This window comes from Anser cygnoides, chromosome 18 (genome assembly GCF_040182565.1).
Source record: "Anser cygnoides isolate HZ-2024a breed goose chromosome 18, Taihu_goose_T2T_genome, whole genome shotgun sequence".
Lineage (NCBI taxonomy): Eukaryota > Metazoa > Chordata > Aves > Anseriformes > Anatidae > Anser > Anser cygnoides.
In genome coordinates, this window is record NC_089890.1 from 5,119,440 (window position 1) to 5,138,599 (window position 19,160).

Here is a 19,160-nt window from a genome sequence, read left to right on the forward strand (position 1 = left end):
ACGCTGTCCCTCCGGTCCCCACGCTGTTGTGGAGGACACTGCGAGCACCTGAGGAAGTCTCCGGCTCCGAGCAGGGGCAGGATTGCTGCCTGGGTGCTTCCCGTGCAAACTGCAGGTGTGGTTCCCGGTGCTCTCTTCTACTGCAAGGCCCCTTGGTGCCTGAGCACAGGGCAAGCGTGTGCTCAGGGACAGAAAGGGGAAGTGGGACGGGGCAGGCTGAGTGCGGCATCGTTCCTCTGAGCCTGGGATCTGTGGCAGATGAAGCTGTCAAGTCGTCTTTCTGGGTAGCCTGAAGCAAAATCAGGAAATGAAGCTGGAGATGCCGAGCCCAGGGCCCTGTAACCTCCCCGTCCCTCCTGCAAGAACGTTTCTTGTTAGCCAAATGGAAACACCAAGCAGCAAACCAGCTTTACCATCTCTCATTTTTCAGACAATGCTTTGAAATAGGTTGTGGAGCAGCAAAATTAATTACATTTGCTCATCTCCTGCTCCCACGTGCAATACAGAGACATTTTCTCCAGAATCGTATTCCCTCTAAAAGCTTGTTTTCTGCCGTGCTCTGCTCAGAGCGTATGTGGGAAACGTGCAGCCGCTTGATAAATACACTGCGGAAAACACGGGCGAAGCGGCCGTCTGCCTGCAGGAGAGGAATAGCTGGAGGGAGAACCAGTAAATAAGGTATGTGTAAGTGAATTAATTCTGCTCATATAAGCTTGTTTGCAGCTTCAGTTCCTGTCTGGAGCAGAGTGCCCTGCTCTGCAGCAGGAGTTCGCTGTTTGGGATCGGGCTGGTGACCGGGAGAGCAGCGCCGGCCCTGTGCTGCAGCAGGAGCCCCTGGAGGGCAGTCGTGGTGTCCGACGGTGAGCTGCCATCGCAGCGAGGTGCGCTCGTGGGGCGGCCTGACCAGCTCTGCTCCTTCCCCTTCGGTCTTGCAGAAAGAAGTGATTGCCTTTTGTCCAGGGCGTCCTGCACAGCGAGGCTGCTCTGGTAGCGACTGCTCTGCTCGCTCAGAAACCATTCTTTTCTGATAGACTTCGGGAGGGTTTAGCTGTGAAAAGGAGTCCTTCAAACCAGTAGAATCCAAACCAAGCCCAATTGTGCAGATGAACAATTGTTCTCTCTGAGTCTTGCTGGATTTCTTGCAGAATACTTCTAGCAGCACTGCGTTGTGTTGCGATGCTGTATGGACCTGTTTGGTTTGATCTGATGGACTGGTTTACGGGGTTGATGTGAAGTTGTGAATTATCCGAGGATTCGCGTTGAAGCATTACACTTCAGGAGGCAGGCAGGTGAGCTGTGTGCTGCCCCCTTCGCTTAGTGCTTCACTGTGTCCCCAGTTACAGTTCACCTGGCTGAAGAGAAAGTGCAGCGGGAGCTGGAGTGATCGAAAGGGACGAGAGAGACTCGCAGCCCAGCCCTGCAGGTGCTGGAGCACGGGGAAGGTGGCTTGGGAGGCAGTGGGGCAGCTGGAGGCTTGCCATTTACCCTGACATGCTGGCCCTACGTCAGACCAGAGACTTTCCAAGTGCAGCCCTCGGCTGTCTGTTCTGCAGGCGGCAAAGCTCGGCAGGTTTCACACGGGTGTGTTTTGAAGGACGGGATCGGTGCTGAGCCAGCTCGGGGCTGCGGCTGGCTCTGGAGCATGCAGCTTGGTAATAAGGACAAGCTAGGGAGGCTGGGGCCTGGTAACGGGAGTTGTAGGGGAACGTGGTGTGGGGCTACGCGGAGAGGGGAGGTCTCGCAAAGGGGGTGGCACACTGGTTTTTCTGTGGGTTTGGGGGCTGCGTGCTGGAGCCCAGCGCCCCTTCCCCTGCTGCTGCTGTGAGCCACCCCCTGCTGCCTGCCTCCTGCTCTGGAAAGGATTTGTGCTCGGGGATTGAAGGGTTTAAATATAGTTTTAATAGAAGCTTTTAAAGCTGATTTCACCATTTCATTACTGCTCTGAGTGACTGACGTTTCTGTCAATTTGTTTCAAACATGCTACAGAAAAGACAGGAGAAGGGGGGAAGATTATTCTGGGATGGAGACGGAGAGGAGGGAGGTGAAGAGCGGGCCTGTGGGGAAGAACGTGTTGGGGGTGGATTTTTCCTCCCCGTGGCACTCGGTGCATGGCGTGGTTGACATGCAACCCAGGGCTACGCGTGCCATCCAGGTCTTCCTCCAGTTTCTGTACTGACATAGAAGATTTGCTCGAGTTTGGCTGCTGTGCTTCTGCAGGGCACTCGGAGGTCGTTCTCCGCAGCAGCATTCAGCTGGAGATGTTTACCGGAGCATCGCTGGGCAGCTCCAGGCCAGGCTCGACCTCTGCTCCCTGCTCCTGCCTGGGGAGCCCACCGGCGTTCCCAGGCTGGTGGCTGCCCGCGGCTTCCTGAACTCACCCGGCCTCCCCTTCCCTGTGTAAACTGAGCGTAGCTGGCGTGAAAACAGGGCCATGTGAGTGTTATCTGCCTTGTGTGGATATTTATGCACCGCCTGCTTTGCCTGTAGCGAACCAGAGGTTGCAGTATCTCGGTGGTAAGCCCGCAGTTCATGGACGCAGCCCGGGGTGCGGTGAGTAAAGCCGCGGGGGTCCCCCAGCTGCTCCCAGAGGTGGGCAGAGCGACCGGGTGACGTGTGCGGCAGCAGGTCATTCAGGGCTGGCAGCCGGGTGCTGCAGAGGATCGTTTCCTGCTCTGGACCCCGCCGGGAAGACTGAAATCTCTGGTTTAGATCGAGACTGAAATTAGCGTGCAGGAAGCGGTGATTTTATTCGGCAGCTTTGTGTGACGTCTTGTGTTGTGCAGGCCTTTTCCAAAGGAAAAGACAGAGCCCACATGCCGGTGATCGTAAAGCTTTGGTGAGTTGCAGCTCCGTGTAGCTTTTACACACGGTGGGCAGTGAGGCTGATGCGTGTTTGCATGTAGGCTGCAGCCATGGGGGCCAGGGCAGACCCCAGACCCGCTTTTAAATCCTGCCTCGGCTGGTGAGGAAGCTGCACGGACTGCTGGGGAGCGAGTCGGTGGCCGTGGCTTGGCTTCCAGGCTGCTCTGTGACACCGTGGGGCCGAGCAGGGCAACGGAGCCTGCTGTGGAGCCCTACATGGTTGTGGACTTGGTGTGCGGCGTGCTGGCTTTGGACGCGTACCAGGAGCTCTTGTTCCCTGTAAGTAAGAATTCAAGAGGCCATCAGGCTGACCCTTTACCCTTGGCTGGGGGAGAACCTGCACTTCCCCGTGCTGTAAACGCGGGCTGACCCGCTCGAGCTGCAGGAGAAGTTCTCTTTGTCTGCGTGTCTGGTCGCACTCAGATAAGATCTCATCCTTATCGCTCATGGAAGTTTTTGCAAGTAGCGCAGTGCTCGGCATTGCCTCTCCTTCTGGGTGACGCCGTTTGCTTGCAGGCTGCTCGCGCCTCGCCTGCCCCTCTTGGGGAAGGAGCCAGGGGCTGCCTCGGCTGTGTCCGTGCTGAGCGCCCGTTACCGCCGTCACCTCTCTGTGTTTCCTTCCAGGTGTCTCGTGGAGCCGCTCCTTCGTGCCACATGCTGCCGGTGAGCGCTAGCGTCGCCGCGCTCCGCAGTGCCGCCTGAGCCGGCCCCAGCGATGGGGGACTCCCCGACCAGCGCGGTGGGCAGAGGCACGGACGCGTGCTGCCAAGACACGCAGGTGGAGCTGGCAGAGCGGGTCGCAGCCATCGCCGTGGCTGTTAGCCCGGACAGAAGTGACCAAAATGGTGAAGACAACGCCGAAGAAAACGACACGGTCTTTTCTGAAAACATAAAAGACATCCAGAGAAACGGAGTCAGCAGTGACGTGGGAGCGAACGAGTTCCTGCCCTCCCAACAGCCAGATGATGCTCACTGGAGGCACGGTTCCAAGAGACCTCTCGCTAGGCCTGTCCTCTCCAGCAGGAAGTTGTCTCTCCAGGAAAGATCATCGGGAGGTTATTTGGCTTCGAGCAACTCTCCAGGTTTTGGTGCTTATGCCACGGGGCCATCACCGCGGATAATGAGGAGGCCGACGATCGAGTCCAATCGGGTCTCCATCTCGGATGCCGAGGTAGGCATGTTGCATGTTCTCCCCCCTAACTGTGCTGCTGGCGTACGGTAAGCTGGAACTTCTCACGGGAGTCTGTAGTCTTTTGAAGCAGTAAATCTCAAAGCAGTGTTTATTCTAAGGGGAAAAAATCCCTGAAACCAGGGATTATACTCACTTGAAACGGCTGAACACCTTTATATCCATCCCCAAACCTGACACGTGGCTTCTTCAACCCTCACCGGGCTGGGACCCCTGGGCGTGACGGGGCCGGGACCCCTGGTGTGTAGCAGTAGCACGCAGGAGCCCTGTGAGGCTGTTCAGAGAAAGGGCTGTGGCCAAACGGATTTGCTTTGTGTCCCTGCAGCGCGCGCCCTTTGGGGGTTTATCAGTCGAGGCAGCTTTGCCGCTGGTATTTTATGGATTTAAGCTTCTGGAGATTATGTATCTCCTATTATGTTTTTGCCATTATTGAATGCATGATTTAATTTTATAAAGAGCTTAAATGCACTGGTGTTTCCTGCTCCTGTAAGGATTTTCTCTTGTCTCGGAAGCGTTTGCATGGCTTTGTAACAGCAGAGGTAGCTGAGGGCCATGACCGTGTCCTTCAGAGGGGTTTCTCTGCTGCCTGCAGCCCCTCCTGCCCCTGTCCTGCGGGGCTGTCCCACGCGGGCGGTGCAGCAGGGCCGGTGAGGGAGTGGATGCAGATGGAACTGAAACTTCAGCAGGGCTTTCTTTGAAAGTCAGGCATGATAGAACTGGAATAAATGCATGTTTCTTGAAGCAAAAATGTTTTGAAGTCCTACTGGCTGGGAAGATTTTTTAGTAGGGAATGGGCTGACTGGGGTACCAGAGAGGGAATGTCTGCCTAGTGGGGCTCGCAGCTGGTTTGGGAAAAAACAGTCTCGTGCATGTTTTGTCCTCCAAGCCAAGGCTGCCCCTTTCCCTGGGCGCTGAGCAGGACGGAGGCAGCAGGCAGGCTCAGGAGCAGTGCCCGTCTGTCCCCGATTCCCCCTCGCTGCCGATGGGGAGCCTGGTGCCCAGCGTCATTCTCTGGTGCTGCCACACCACTGCGGTGCTCTTGGGTGCTGTGATGACCCTGCTGCGATGCCTAAATCCCACTGCAGGTCCTGCCCTGTGTCCTAAGCAGCCAAAATCACCGGAATTGAGACCTGAAGCCTAACATACGCGGCTTAGTGCTTCCTTCCTGCAGGCGGGTGTTTTCCCCCCCGTACGTCTGAGAGGACAGTGCTGTGCACATGCAAATCAGCCACTGTCCACTGGGAACGTTTGCAAGTCATGGTAGCTGTGAGGTGGGTGACGGCTGGGAAGTGGATATCTGCATAAGATGAGCTGCAGAGATTGCAGCTCCTCTGACGACAGCCCTGTGCTTTAATAAAAGCTTCAGGAGGGCGAGGAGCCAGCTCCTGGGAACGGACGTGACCGGTGTGCCGGCGCTCCCCTCCTGCAGTGCTTGGCTGTGCCAGGAGTGGGGCTTGTCCGAAATCTGCTTCCAAGTATCTGCAGTCGAGTGCGATTCTAGCACGCTCCAGGCTGAAAGGAAATAGAAAATCCTCCTTGCACAGTATTTGCATCTCAGGGAGCGACCGTTACTGCCTTGGGACGGGAGATGCTTGGTTAGAAATGCAGGCGCGGAGCCCTCCGTTCCCTGCTCCCGCAGCAGTCAGGCAGCTCTGTTTTTAAAGGTCACTTTGCTGGAACTATTTCGAGCCTTGCTCCAGTGCAGAGGAGATGCTCGGCAGTGCTGTGCTTATTAGAAGCCATCACTCACGTTAATGGGGAGCGCTGCAGCAGCAGGCGGGGGGGAGGCTGGCCAAGAGCTGTGCGAGGTGCTCAGTGGCACTCGCTGCCCCAGCAGGGCCCTCGGGAGTAGCTTGTAGGGCCGGGGTCTGTACCCTGTAAGAAACAACAAAAGGACTGGGAAGACACACACTTGTTTAGGAATTAAGTCTGAGGCTGACCACGCACTAATGAAGAATAAGCATGAAATTTGTGACAGCAAGAGGAGCACGCAGCCCGGCTCCGGCAGCCGGTGTGCCACCCGCCAGCTGCTGCTGAGAGCCTGCAGCATGGCGCCCGTTCTGTAGCTGTGTGGGACACAGGCAGTCCAAACACGAGCTGCACGGCTGGCCAACATGCAGCGGGAACTCGGAAGAGAAACGGGGAGCAGATCTTAGGTTGCCCCGTGCATTTGTTCGGTACGTTGGTTGTGAGCCGTGAGCGGAGCCTTGCTCGGGAGCTGGGAGGACCGAGCAGAGCCAGGAGATGGGGCAAAGCTTTTAAGAGCTACTGGGGACAAAGTGTTGGGGCTTTCAGTCCTATGGGGAATAAAATAACCCTGCGGTGAGAAACAGCAGCAGCTGCTGCTAAGCACACGAGGATTCTGTGCTTCCTCCTGATCATTTTGATGTGCAGACCCTCGGCGAGGGGGGAGGCTGGCAGGTCGCTGACACCTCGCCGGTCCCGGCGTTGCCCCTGCCCTCCCTGCCAGTGACCCCTTTGCACATCTGGATTGAGGCAAGCACCACGTTTGTACCCCAGCGTGTCTCTCACCTGCTTAGGGCCCTTTGGGTGGCTGCTTTGTGCTTGCACTGGGAGCAGTGCCTTCCCGGTGGCAGGACACCGTCGCTCTGGCTGGCAGCTGCAGTTAGGTTTCAGCCTGCACAGAAACGAGGATGAGGTTCGTGAGCATTCAGGCGTCTGTCGGCGGTACGCGTGCAGGTACCATCCATGGGCCAAGGCGGATGGCATGGCCATGTATCCAAATTCCCTGTGTGGTGCCGATGCTGAGCTAGGGCTGGATCTGCTTCCCCTCCCCGGGAGCGGAGCCTCGCTGCCGGCAGTTCCTCTGCCTTTGACCAGGAGAGGTAACGCGGGATCGTGCTCTGGGGAGGCGGGCTGTGACAGACGTGAATTTGCTGCTGCTCTCCTCCGAGTTACAGCAGACCCATGAGTTCATTTAGCCGTGCTGCTGAGCTTTTTACCTCTGATTTAATACTTGGTCACAGTTCAGGAGGAGCACTTACGCTCACGGACCCGAGGCCCCGGAGCCGAAGCTGCCTCGAGCCGTGGGCTCTGCCCCTGTCCCCGCACCCTGCGGCCAGCCCCAGCCTTCAGGGGGGGCTGCTTGTGTCGGGGCTCCTGGGCTGGCGGGCTTGAAGCAGAGCCAGGGCTTGTTGTCTCATACAGACAGCTCATGCTCAACCGAGCAGAGCCACCAATTAGCTAATTGCCCTGGGATGAGGTGTTGGCAGCTGCTGGTTTCTTGCAGCCGCTGTCGACAAGCCTGGAGCTGCAATATTAACTCGGCAAGGGACGTAACTCGTTCTGCTCTCCTGGCAGTGGTGCTGTGCACTTAATTAACCCAATCTGCCACAGCTCCGTGAAAATGGATCCGCAATTTTCAAAGCACAGGGTGTGAGGCAGGTTCCCTGCTTGGTTCCCCCCTCTCTTAGGCTCTCGGTGGCCCGTCCCCTGAAGGTCCTTCCAGCCCCATGCTCCTGCTGGGAGTGCCTATGAGGCTGGCGGGATTTTTCCTTGCTTTTCTCATCAGAGTTTCGCTCCACCAAGGGAGCGGCTTTGCCTTTAGCTGTGGCACAGAGTTATTAGGCTGAAGCTATTAAAGGCGCATCGCTCTGCAGAGCTCAAGCACAGGGCCCAGAATTTAGGGCGCCGGCCCGCGCTGCCTCTGCCGAGGTGCGGTGCTGGCAGCGTGGTGGAGAAGAGGCCTTTCCACGGGGTTGCTAAATGTACCTTAAGCTTCACTGCTCGCATGAGGCCGGCCCTGGTGTGTACCAGGAAAAGGGCGAGAGCCCACGAACAAGTTGGTACAGCCCTACAGGATCTCGTCGCTGGGTCTGACAGAGCGTGGCCTGCCTGGAGTGGGTGCGGGTGCTACCTGCTGGGAGCTTGCACTGGAAGGTGCACTGCTGCTATTTTATTTGGCCAACCCAAGGCAACCTTTTGAGGTAGCCGAGAGAACTTTGATTTGGTGAGCAGCTAGACAGAGCTAGAAGATGTCTTTTTTCAGACTTTCTCCCCAGACCTGCCCGCACTGTCAGTTGCTTTATCCTCCTCCAGTCTCTGCTGAGTTCTCTTTCACACGTTCCCTTTCTCTCCCCTGGATCCATCCTGGCAGCCCGGCGTGGTCCTCCCAGCGCTGGCAGCAGCGTGGTGTCTCCGCCGGGGCTCAGCACCTCGTCCTGCGGCTCCCCGCTCTGTGGGTGGCCCTGCACGCTTGAGCAGGAGCGCAGAGGATGAAACTTCCCCTGCTTGGTGCTGCTGCTGACCCGAGCCCAAGGCTGGAGGGTGAGCTGACAAAGGGAATTTTCCTACACTCCAAGTCTGCAGCTCATCCCAGAAAATAAATCACAGCTCCGTCCTTCCTCCCCTTGCCTTTCCATGGCTTTATCGTGGGCCTCCTGCCTGCTTGGCCAACTGCTTGGAAGCAGCTGGTGTCGAGAGCTGTGAGAGGTGGTGCTGGTGGTGGGCTACACCCAGGTCTTCCCTCAAGTCCCTGGAGCAGCCAGGTTTTCTCCCCAAGGTTGTGATTTCCTTGCTGTGCACCAAGATAACCCCCGAGGGGCTGGGGCAGCCGTGGGGCCTGGGTTTCGGCACGGCTGGCCTCCCCGTCCAGCCCCACAAGTCCCTGGACTCGTTTCTCGTAGAGGTCTTGCTGTGGGGCTCAAGCTGCAGTTCTCTTGAAAAGATCAAAGATAAGTGGGAAACGTTCCTTCGAAGGAGAATCCCCCACGGAAGTTGCTAATTTCTTTTCCTAGGACTAATTAACCTTTATTTAAAAGTTACATTTCCAATTTACCTAAAGCTCGGTCTTAAGGGTGTAGGGTGGAGAGGAGGAGAAAGCCCGAAGCCAGAGCTGCGGCGGGGCTGCCTCTGTCCCGCTGGGCTCAGCACCCTCCCTCAGGGCTCAGAGGGGCTGGGGAAGCTCAGCTGCCACGCTGCATGCTGAGAAAATACAAAGCACGGAACTGTGCCGGCAGGTTTGGAGCTGAAGTGTGGAAGAAGACGTCTCTGTTCTTGTGGCCTCTCTCCAGATGAGACTCCGGGCACCCAGCGGGCGCCTGGGATGCTGCCCCCGGGTTTGGAGGGCCGGGCGGGTGAGGCCAGGCTGGTGCTGAGCTTTGGCGTTGTGCTGCCTGCACGGCCCCAGCAGGTCCCGGTGCGAGTCCTGCGCCTCTTTTGGGTCATGTTTCAAACCTGGCTTTCCTACCTCCATGAGCGCTGGGCCTCCTGTGCGTCCTGCTCTGTCCCTTAACAGCCTTCTGATTTGTATTGACTGCTGCCCCCGATGCCCCCTGTCTGCCTTGTATTTTCACTTAGGCTGTTTTTAGAACTGCTTTCGCTTCCCCTTCCAGCTGGGATGATTTTAAAACAGCGTTGTCATCATTAGTGACTCGTAGTTCCCAGTTTTCCTTCCCATGCTTCTCTTTAAAATGTATCTTGATGAAATTCAACTGTTTGAATTCGGCTTCTTTTAAGGACAGAATTTTTCCCGGTATCTGTATGTGCGGCCAGCCTAACCATTTTTGAAGACGTATTCCTTTGGACGTTAGCCCTGGCTCTTCCTTTCCACTCCATCGTCCCCCTTGGGCAGCGAAGGCGCAGTTCTCAGTTTCTTGGGCTTTGTCACAGCGCTGGCAACAGTGGATTTATGGATTAGGCCCGCGCTCTGGCCTCTACCTTGCTTTATGACTTTTTGATTGATTTTTGTGTTCTCTGTAGCTTTGACCTCGCCTCCTTCTCTTGAGCAATACCTTGGACGTGCTAACGAAGGGGGCACCTGGTTTTTAAGGTGGAACGATTACTGCACACTGAGGTGGGCACCGCACACTAATTTACCCACGGCTTTCGTTCAAATTTCATTTCATTTCACTCATTCACATCGTATTTATCAGCGGTTGCAGTTACATGGACGTGATGCAGTCAGCAGGGCCGTACAATGTTATCTCTAAGAACGCTTGGCCCAGAGGTAGGAGTTGGTGTCTGGTAAGGACACGGTACGGCTGTCCCGCTCCCGGCAGGAGCCCTAACACCAACACAACAGCAACGCTGCCAGTCTGCAGTGACACGTGGTGGGAGACACCAGAGCTGTGAACTGTGGTCTTTCTGCAAGAAGGAAAAGAAAAAAAGAAAACGTAAAAAGCACCTGTAATCTGGTTTGGGTTTTGCTGAGTTGAGCTCCAAGTGCCCAGAGCCTGGCAGAAGTCAGGAGGCTGCTTTGCAGCGGGTGCGGGTCCGGCTGGGGGCTGACGCAGAGCTCCGGGGCCGTGCTGCAGAGCCGTGCCCTGGCATCAGCCTTCCCTTGGCCCCTCGCGTGGTGTTCCCACGGCAGTACTTCTGCAGTTCCTTCCAAGAAGCGTTCCCCCAGTGTCGTGGCATCGCCTGTGAGCCCCGCGTGGCACAAGGGAGGAGCCCAGGAGGTGGGAGTGAGCCCTGTGAGAGTTTCCCCATCTCTGCGGCGACGCCGTTCTGCGCGGGGCAAGGCCGGGGGAACACGAGGCCGAGCACGGCGAAACCAGGCCAGGAGCCATCACCAGAAACTGCTCCTGCTTAGTGGGTGAAAATCACCCCAACGCCAAGCACAGCCCCAGGCTGGGAAGTGAATCTGCTGACTGGGGGCTTTAGGGCAGCTGTTCTCTGTGTCTGTACCCGGGGTCCTGCATCCCTCTGGGGAGGGCAGGCCTTTAAAATTCAATGGGCTTTTCCTTCTCCGTACGTTTCAGTGGCCTTGTGCTTTGCATCTTGTCATTTACTCGTCTCCTCTCTTGCTGCTTCTAGTTCTGATTGATTGGGTTTTGCCTTTGGAAAGATTTTATAAGCTTTGCTAGCGGCGGAGTTAATGCACTGCTGTGGCTCCATTACTCACTGTTGGCTCTTTCTCCCTGTCAGGGTGGTGGAAAAAAACTTCCTTCGCTGGAAACAAGATGAAGATTTAAATCATTCCTTGTAGTCCTGACAAGGCACTGCTTGCAAGCTTAAAAGTCATCATTTCCCCGGTTCTTCATGCTCCTTCACTGTGGCGATGGCTTGCGCTGGAAGTGCTTTCTGCTTCGTGGGGGGGAATTGCCCCAATTACCTCCCGCTGCACCAGCGCCCTGATGCACCTCGAACAGACCAGTTCACAGCCAGCGTTGTTTGTAGTGGAGAGGATGGGGCTGTGACACCTGCCTGTTCTGACGTGCACTGGGGGTGCCTGGCAGCCCTTCTGCTGTCCCGGTGCTGCTGCTGTACATTGCAGGGCTATTTGGAGGCTTACGAGAGGTCTGACCAACCTGTCTGCGTGTTTTGTCTCAGCCTCGTGCACAAAGTGCCAGGCGTGGAGGCTGGGAGGGAGTTGCCAGCCTGGTTTAATGCTTGGCAGTCCCAGGGAGAGCTATGGTTTCTAAAAACACTGGGGCAGCGTGGCCTAAAGCAGCACACGCCATGCGCACCGCTCGGAAACTCTCCCCTTCCCTCCCTCCGTGGCATTTAGGGCCGTCCCCTCACTGAAACGCTGGGTTAAGTCAGGACCAAGGCAAAAACCACTGCAGCGTCGCCAGATCTCTCCTCGACTGAACGTTTACAAAACGCTGAGCCTGGGGCACCTGTTTTCCCCTCTCCTGAGGGATGGGGGCTTGGTGGTGCTCCAGGGGGATAAGGGGCGATGCCTTTGCACTCCCTGGGTCCAGCTCCTCAGTGCTGCAAGACCCCAGTGCCCTGGGCTGTGGTCTCCGTGCTGCTGCGTGCCCTTTGGGGGTGCACGGGAGGTGTGCAGGGCAGGTGTGTGGAAATGCAGGCGCTTGGGCTCCAGCAGAATGGGATCTCACCTGAATTTCTGAAGGAGCGCTGCCAGGGTAAGGTGGGCTTTGCAGGGTTTCTTTTCTTGTTTTTCTGCGAGACCGACAAACCCCCAGAAATGTTGCGGTGCTGTAAATAATTCCGTTCCTCAACATCTGCTCCTTCTGCTACGAGCTGCTGAAAGGGCAGCCTGACCTTCAGAGCCAGCGGTTCCCAGGGAAGGCAGGGGAAATTGAGCCTTTATTACCAACGTGTGTGTCAGGGCTTCGCTTTTATTCACAGAATATAGCCCCGTGGGCTCAGCTAAATGGTGCCAAGGCACAACCCAGCTGCCGACAAGCAGATAGCAGGAGGAGATGCTTGAAGAAAATAGATGGAGCTGAGCAGACCCAGAGCAACCTCTTGGCCTGGGCTGACTCCTCGGCACCCGGTGGTCTGAGCTCTGTGGCCTCCAGTGCCAGGAGCTGGTTGGCACCTTGTCCTCAGCGTACAGATTCCTCGTCCAGGACTAATCTCCCTGCCATTGTTGCTTTTTAACTCGTTCATGTTTTCAGCTGCCGCAGCATCGTGCAGCCGAGAGCTGCAAGAGTTCACCCGGCACCAGCACAAAGTCTGATTTTCTTGTACTTAATGAGGACGGAGGGGCCAGCCCCAAGCGCAACGAAGCTGCAGAGCTCTTGCTACCTCGGTGGAAAAAAAACCATCTTCCTTTAGGTAGTGCAGTGCTAAAGGGAGCCGTGGATTTAGCATGTGCGTGAATTTTTAGCAGTGCATTAATTACAACCCTGCCAAGGCCATCCGTCTGCATCCACCACCCGTCAGCCCCCCGGAGCTGCGGAGCTCAGTGGCTTATAAACCAAGCCCAGGCCTGCTTCGGGGTGGTTTTATTCCAGTACTGTCAGCTGAGGGGAATCCCTTGTTTGTTGCGTTGCAGAGGAGCGTGACTGCATTTTCTCCTCAAAGAGCAGCCCGCGATTCGCCTGGGGCCTCCGCGGGTGCAGCCAGGCTGTGCCGGGTGCTTGTCCCCGTGGCACGAAAGCTGCTGTCGGATGCCCTCGGGGACTGTAAAGGGCCAGGGTTGGTTGGGCTGAGCCTGGCGCGGCACTGGTGCCTCGGGGCAGAGGTGCTGCCGGAGGTGCTGCAGCACAGCTGGGGCTGGAACTCGGCCATGGCAGCTCTGTCCTCAGCTGCCAGAAGTGCCGCGCTGGGAGCCTACCGGGGAATGGTTTAAGTGAGGCTCAGCCTTTCGTTGTTCAGCACGCCGCCTCTGCTCGGTACTGAATCAAACTCGGGCATTTCCTTTTACCAATACCCTAATTTTCTTCTCCTTTTGATCCACAGGACTGCGTGCAGTTAAACCAGTACAAGCTGCAGAGTGAAATAGGCAAGGTACGTTCCTGGAGCCTGTTTGTCGCAGGCGACCGCATGCACACGCGTACGTACGGGTGGAAAGTCTGTGCCAGCCCCAGGGGTCTTACCGGGCAGGCCTTCCTGAAACCCACGTTTGTTTTCTTTGGGGCTTTTATGTTTGTTTGTTTGCCTTGTTGGTTTGAGCAAGTTTTGTTCAAGGTCGAAGTGGAACCACTTCCTCTGGCATCTGCATTTGTTTCCCTTCCCTCTGGAGGTGGTTAGGTTGGCTTTCTTCCAAGGGATTTGCTTGCCAAATGTGACACTAAGTGCTTGTGATGCATAAATACAGCCCAACAAGGGGAAAAAAAAAATCAGGGCAGGTGTTTGGTCCCCGCCAGGACTAGTGTAAGTTTTAATTTCAGTGAATGAGCTGCTGGTTTAGTTGTAGTGCCTGCTTCAAAGACGCAGAACGGTTCAGGAGAGATTCCTCCAAAGTTATTTGGAGGTCTGGGCTGGTGAGCGGCTCAGACACCTGCGTGCTTGGACACCTGCCAGCGCTGCAGATGGGTCCTCTAGCAACTCTGCTTTCTGGAAGCTTTTGCCTTCTGCTTTGCAGTCAGCATGTTGCAGTCGAAAGCAACTGCACGCTGTGCTGCAGAGACTTTCAGCGCGGGTTTTATTAGTTCAGACTCCTCTGCAAAGCAGGAGGCCCCAGGCTGGGAGGGGATGCGCCCTGCCGAGGCACGTGGGGGATCCAGCAGGGCATAAGGCTGGGGGCACCACGCTGCCTGCTGGGGGAACCACCACGAGGTGTGCTGGCCGCTGAGGGCTGGCTGCGACCGACGGCTTTTGTTGTTGGCTTCAGTCTGATTGAAGCAGAGTGCGAGGCCTTCCCCCAGCAGTAGGCTTGCTCCTGCCTCCTTCCCTGCACCCCGAGGTTAGCAGAGGGCCTGCTGGACCTGCTGTCCTGGGTCAGCCGGGGGGCTTGTCCGTCTCCTGTGGGACCTGGACCTTCATTCCAGCTCTCCTTGAAGTCAAGAGAGGTGTTTTGAAGGCTGTGGTGTTCATCCCACTCGTTTGTTCAGCAGACATATGTCAGGGTGATACCTCGCAGTAGTCTCCTGCTGAAAATGGGCTTGAGCAGGAAAGGTGTCCAGGCAAAGTTTCCAAACTTGCACCAGAAATCATCTGCTGAAATGATGCGATCTCCTCCCTCCCCATGTTTGACTTGAGACAGGCAGCGCCTTTGTCTCGGGGCAGGAGGCGATGAGCTAGCGCGCACCTCCTCCAGGCATTAATCCTCAGCAAGTGCCCGTGGCGCCATCAGGGCTGCCGAAACATGCAAGGTGGTGCTCTGCCAGCCTTGAGCAGCAAGGAGACAAGGTGCTGAGCTGACGGTGCAATTTGTTTTTATTTTTAGGGTTCCTACGGCGTTGTAAAGCTGGCCTACAACGAGAACGATGACAAGTATTATGTAAGTGTCTCTCTGCTTTGCTCACTGCTGCTGCCACTGCTCCTCATTCCCTTCTGCACCCCTGAGAGCCACATCCCCCTTGCCTTGCTGCTTTTAGCAGATGCATTTCTGATCCGGGCAGCACGCAAGGCACCAAACCTCCCCGTTAGGCAATGTGCTGCTGGCTGCGCACCTGCTTGCACACGTACACGGCGAGAGGGAAACCGGGTGGGCTGCGTTATGCAACACACGGGGACCTCGGAGGCAGGCTGCAGAAGCGTGCTGCTGAGTTGGCTTGACATTTCTGGCTATGAAGCAGGTCACCTGAAATCAGAGGCGTGTGTGGGCGCTGGTACTCGGCACCTGCTGTGCGTCGGAGGCTCAGCCTGCAACGAGCGCGCCTGTTTCCCGAGGACACAGGAGGGTTTAGCAGAAAGATGCTGAGCAGTGCCTGGCTCTGCGGTACCTTACCCCCTTGCAGGATGCCTCCCCACACGCTGAACGGGGTGCAGGTGTCGGATGCAGTGCAGAGAGCACTCTTAAATGCTTTCCTGAGCTGAAGCCAGAGTTGAAGGGTTTGGGCTTCAAAAAGGCTGCTTATGCGGAAGGCTCCTCATCTGTCACTGCCATTTCAGAGGCAGGCAAATCCGAAAGGTCCCAGCTGGGGTTCCTGCAAAATCCGCTGGTGGAAAACACGTTCGTGTCCCTGGGCTTGCCCTGTGGCTAATTTTGTGTGGGCTGAGAGCAGGAGCTGGGCAGCCGGCGAAAGGAAAGCTGCGTGTGGAGGTGCCTGAGGGCTGGGGGAAGCGGCTTTGCTTTGAGCAGGTTGTGCTGGGCGGGTGTCTGCTGAGCGGTGCCGGCCAACCCAAACCCAGCTGCTCAGCAACGTGTCGGTGCTGGGGCCAGCCCGTGGCAGTCCTGCTCTCCCTGCTGCGATGGAGCAGACTCGGGGGTGGTAAGGGGCTCGTCAGGGTGCCTGGGCAGATTCGTGCACTGCTGCTTGCCCCAGCACACAGCCGCCGGTCCGACAGGGAGGGGAGTAGCAATGTGCCGTGGGGCTGCAAAGCGTCCTCACTCCCGTGGGGCTGGGAGTGACTGCAGTCAGCCCTGCTGTTCCCCAGCTGCTTTTTTCCCCCAGCGCTTGGATTTACAGGTGACGTGCCAGGCTGGAGGGCCTGGGTGGGAGCTGCATGCCTGTCTGTAGCCCTTCTGTGCTAGCATCAGGCACGACATTGCAGGAGGAATACCGTGAACCGAAGGATGGAAGAGATGAGACAAAAATCTGGAAGGGGTGCCCTGGAGCTGGCCCAGCAAAGGAACCGCAGTTCTATGATTCTGTGATTCTTTCCATCCCCTGTGCCTTCCAGGCTGACTCACCCGGCGCCCTGGAGCACTGAGGTTTCCACCAGCTCCCTTCCTCTGCTGCCCTCCCACTGCTCCCTCTGGTGCCTGGAGCGACACAGCTTTGCCCTGCATCTCTCTGTCCCCGCAGCCTGACCAGGGTCCGCAGCACAGAGCGGGGAGCGCATCACATCAGATCACCTTTATTGCTGTGATCACATTTTTTCTTTGAAAATCGTGACCTTTACGTTTCGGCACTGGCTTTCAGTGGCGGGAGTCGCAGTGCTGCTCAGCGGGGCAGGGCAGTCGTCACACTGCGGAAGGGGAGAGGTGGGTGTGGAGCATCGCGTGCTGCCTCTGTCCGTGTTTTGGGTGAAGGTTAACGCCCGGGATGTAGATCTAGCTGGTCAAAGCCAAAAGGGAAAGCCTGTGTCCCGCCTACCCTGACGCGTGTTAGTTAATCCCCACTTAATCTCCATTTCTTCTTCTAATCTAGACAAACGCTTAAAAGCTACTGCAGCCGGAGTGGCTCCCGTGTCGGGACACTTCTGTGTCAGCCTCGCCACCCGCTTTGATGCCCAGCCCAGCGCCGCAGGGATGTGCTCTGTGCTCTGCGCCGCTCCTCCTGTTGTGGGGTCGAGGCGGGGGCTGGGGCAGACTGCAGCAGGGACCTGCAGCCACCTGCATTTCATTGCTGTGCACGTAAGCAGAAGGGAGGGGAGAGGGCAGATGGCTGCCCTGCCGCCCTGCAGAGGACAGGCTGCGATGCTAACGCCTGAATTTCGTGTTCTTTCTAACCTTTCGGCTGGGGCAGTAGGAACTTTTTCCCTTCCCCCATCCTTCCAGGGGCTCATGCTAATGTTTTCCAGAGGGGAAGCCTCTCCCAGAGAGACCTCCACTTTCCCAAGACGTGAAAGCGGTCCAGGGGCTGGCAGGCTTTTTAAAGCTTCAGAGAAGCCGGAGCAAATTGCATAATTAGCTAACGGTTGCTTAGCTCCCTGCGCCTCCCGGTGCATCTGACCGACGTGCTGCTTTCAGCGCTGAGATAACCTCTGTGGGGCTCTGCCCATCGCTCCTGTCCAAGGCTGCTGCAGCACACCCTGACCCACCGTGACGGGTATCGAATGCAAACGTGTGCTACCAGCCACTGCTAGGAGCGACTCTGGTTCTGGGGAGGGTGTTTTCCCCCAGATCTGGCTCCGGAGGGTTGGTTTTGTCCCAGTGGTGTAAGGCAGTAACAGATAACGGGAGGAAATCAGTCCTCGGTTGGCATTTAGTGAGCAGCCCCACTGGTTGATTCACGTGGCACGAGGCCAGGACGCTGCTGCCTGCTTTATTTTCTTTAAGCAAGCATGCTGCAATAAAAAGGAGCAAAACTTTAAAGCGGAAGGAATGATTCTGGAGTGTAATTCAGAGTGTGACACCCCGATTCTTGCTGAGGGACAGGGCCCTTTGCTAGTTCTTTGCTTAAATGCAGAATTTGGAGGTACCACAAATTGAATGTAGCTCCTGACAAAGCGAGTGGAAAGATTTCTCTTGCTTTAATGAGTTTTGGGTCTGGCCTAGAATTAGGAAAAACTCAGATCGCCACATCTGGGAAAAACGTAGATGGGCTGTATTTATTTTGTGGGCTGTTCGACCTTCCATTAATGATGAGAAAGTGCTTCCAGGAGCTGCTGCGAACAACCGCAGCGCTGGGAAGCTGCTGATTTACACCAGCGGATGCAGGGAACACGTCAGCCTGGGGAAATGGAGCAGCCAGCACCAGGTACATGACCGGTGCCCCCTCCGAGGAGGAGACCCCCAGGGCGGCAGAGCTGGCTCCCGGAGCAGAGACCCCGCCACGGTGCTGGATTCTGGCTGCTGGGGAGTGCGAAGCCACTACAGCAGCGTCGGCAAGGCTCTGCCAAGGAGCTCGTCACAGCTGGAAAGGTTTCGGTGTCACAGTTTGCAGGAGATGCTTTGACAGTGAGTAGGGGAAAAAAAGGCAAAAAAAAAAAAAGCCAAGCTCTGCGAAAGAGCAGCAAATAAAAAGCGAAGGCAAATGTGTCCAGGCGGAGATGGAGTTTGGAGTCATTGTGCTGATGGAATTTGATTCTGCCATGCCTCAGGTCATGTCTCCTTCCTATTTCCAATCTCTAAATCAGCTCTCAGAGAAAAGTGGTTATGATGGACATTTGTTACGCTAGCTCTGGACAAAAGCAATAGCATGGGAGGTTGTCAGGGAGTTTCCATTTTTTTCCTTTTTTAATCCGGTTTCCTAAGAAACAAGATTTGTGTGTTCGTGCGCTCCGCCTGCCTCTACCTCCCAACCTTTGCATCGAAGGCTCTTTTCCACCGAGTCACAGTGGTGGGGAGAAGTTCCTCCCAAACTGGTGAACCCAGAGAGCTGCATAAAGTGCTGCTGCTGAGGAAGAGTGGCCAACAGCAAGCCTTGAACCTTGCCAGCCCCTGGAGAGCTGGGACACGGAGGACGGTGGATGGGAAGGCACAGCTCCCGCGTTCCTCACCTTCTCTCGTACCTGCTGTTGAGCTGCTGCCAGCTCTGCTGCAGTGCACTCGGGACCAGGGAAATCATTTGTGGCTTACTCTCACAGCCCGTGCTGTTCAGAAGCAAGGAGCTGGATCACCCAGGGTTAAAGGGCGAGCCAGATTTTGGGGGCCTGGCAGCCGAGCCTGTCTGGTTTAGGCTTTTCTTTACCCACGCAGCTTTTCTTTACCCACGCTCCCATGGGAGCGGCAGGTAAGGACCATGCATAGGTTTTCTGCCCTTGCACAGGTCTGGGTCCCTTGCAACGCAAGTCCAATTAAAATGACATCCAAGTTAGCAAATAAAATGCAATCCTGAGTGTTGCGAGAGCATCACAAGGCACGAGTGGGAAGTTCCCTGAGCTCACTGGTTTGTCACCCTCCTCCCCCAGCTGAGGGACATTTTCCTGTCGTCATTACCAGACGGGGGCTTTGGATTTGAGGCCTCACTGTTGTGACAGCAGCTGTGTCCCAGGCATCCCTCCTGGGGTTTATTCACGTAAACCTGGGGTCTCCTTCCCCTGGGTGTCCTCACAAAACTGCTTCGCTGTGGCTTCAAGCTGCAGGGTTGCTAGGAGGGAGAGCGGGAGACTGAGATGATAAAGGTACATCAGAGAGGAGCACGGGGTTCCTGCTGCCTCTCAGAGGGCAATGTCACGG

At 56.4% G+C, this 19,160-nt stretch overlaps 1 protein-coding gene across 9 annotated transcripts in view; it reads left to right on the top strand.

Moving 5' to 3' along the window:
* The window catches only part of CAMKK1 (calcium/calmodulin dependent protein kinase kinase 1), a 98,826-nt gene that overhangs the window by 35,643 nt on the left and 44,023 nt on the right, over window positions 1-19,160 (top strand). For all 9 annotated transcript variants that reach the window (XM_066979493.1, XM_066979494.1, XM_066979495.1 and 6 more), the window contains 3 exons: window positions 3,487-4,033; window positions 13,169-13,216; window positions 14,598-14,651. In XM_066979493.1, coding sequence (XP_066835594.1) covers window positions 3,578-4,033; window positions 13,169-13,216; window positions 14,598-14,651 — 558 coding nt within the window. In that variant the 5' untranslated portion in view covers window positions 3,487-3,577. The remainder of the gene's footprint in view (window positions 1-3,486; window positions 4,034-13,168; window positions 13,217-14,597; window positions 14,652-19,160) is intronic.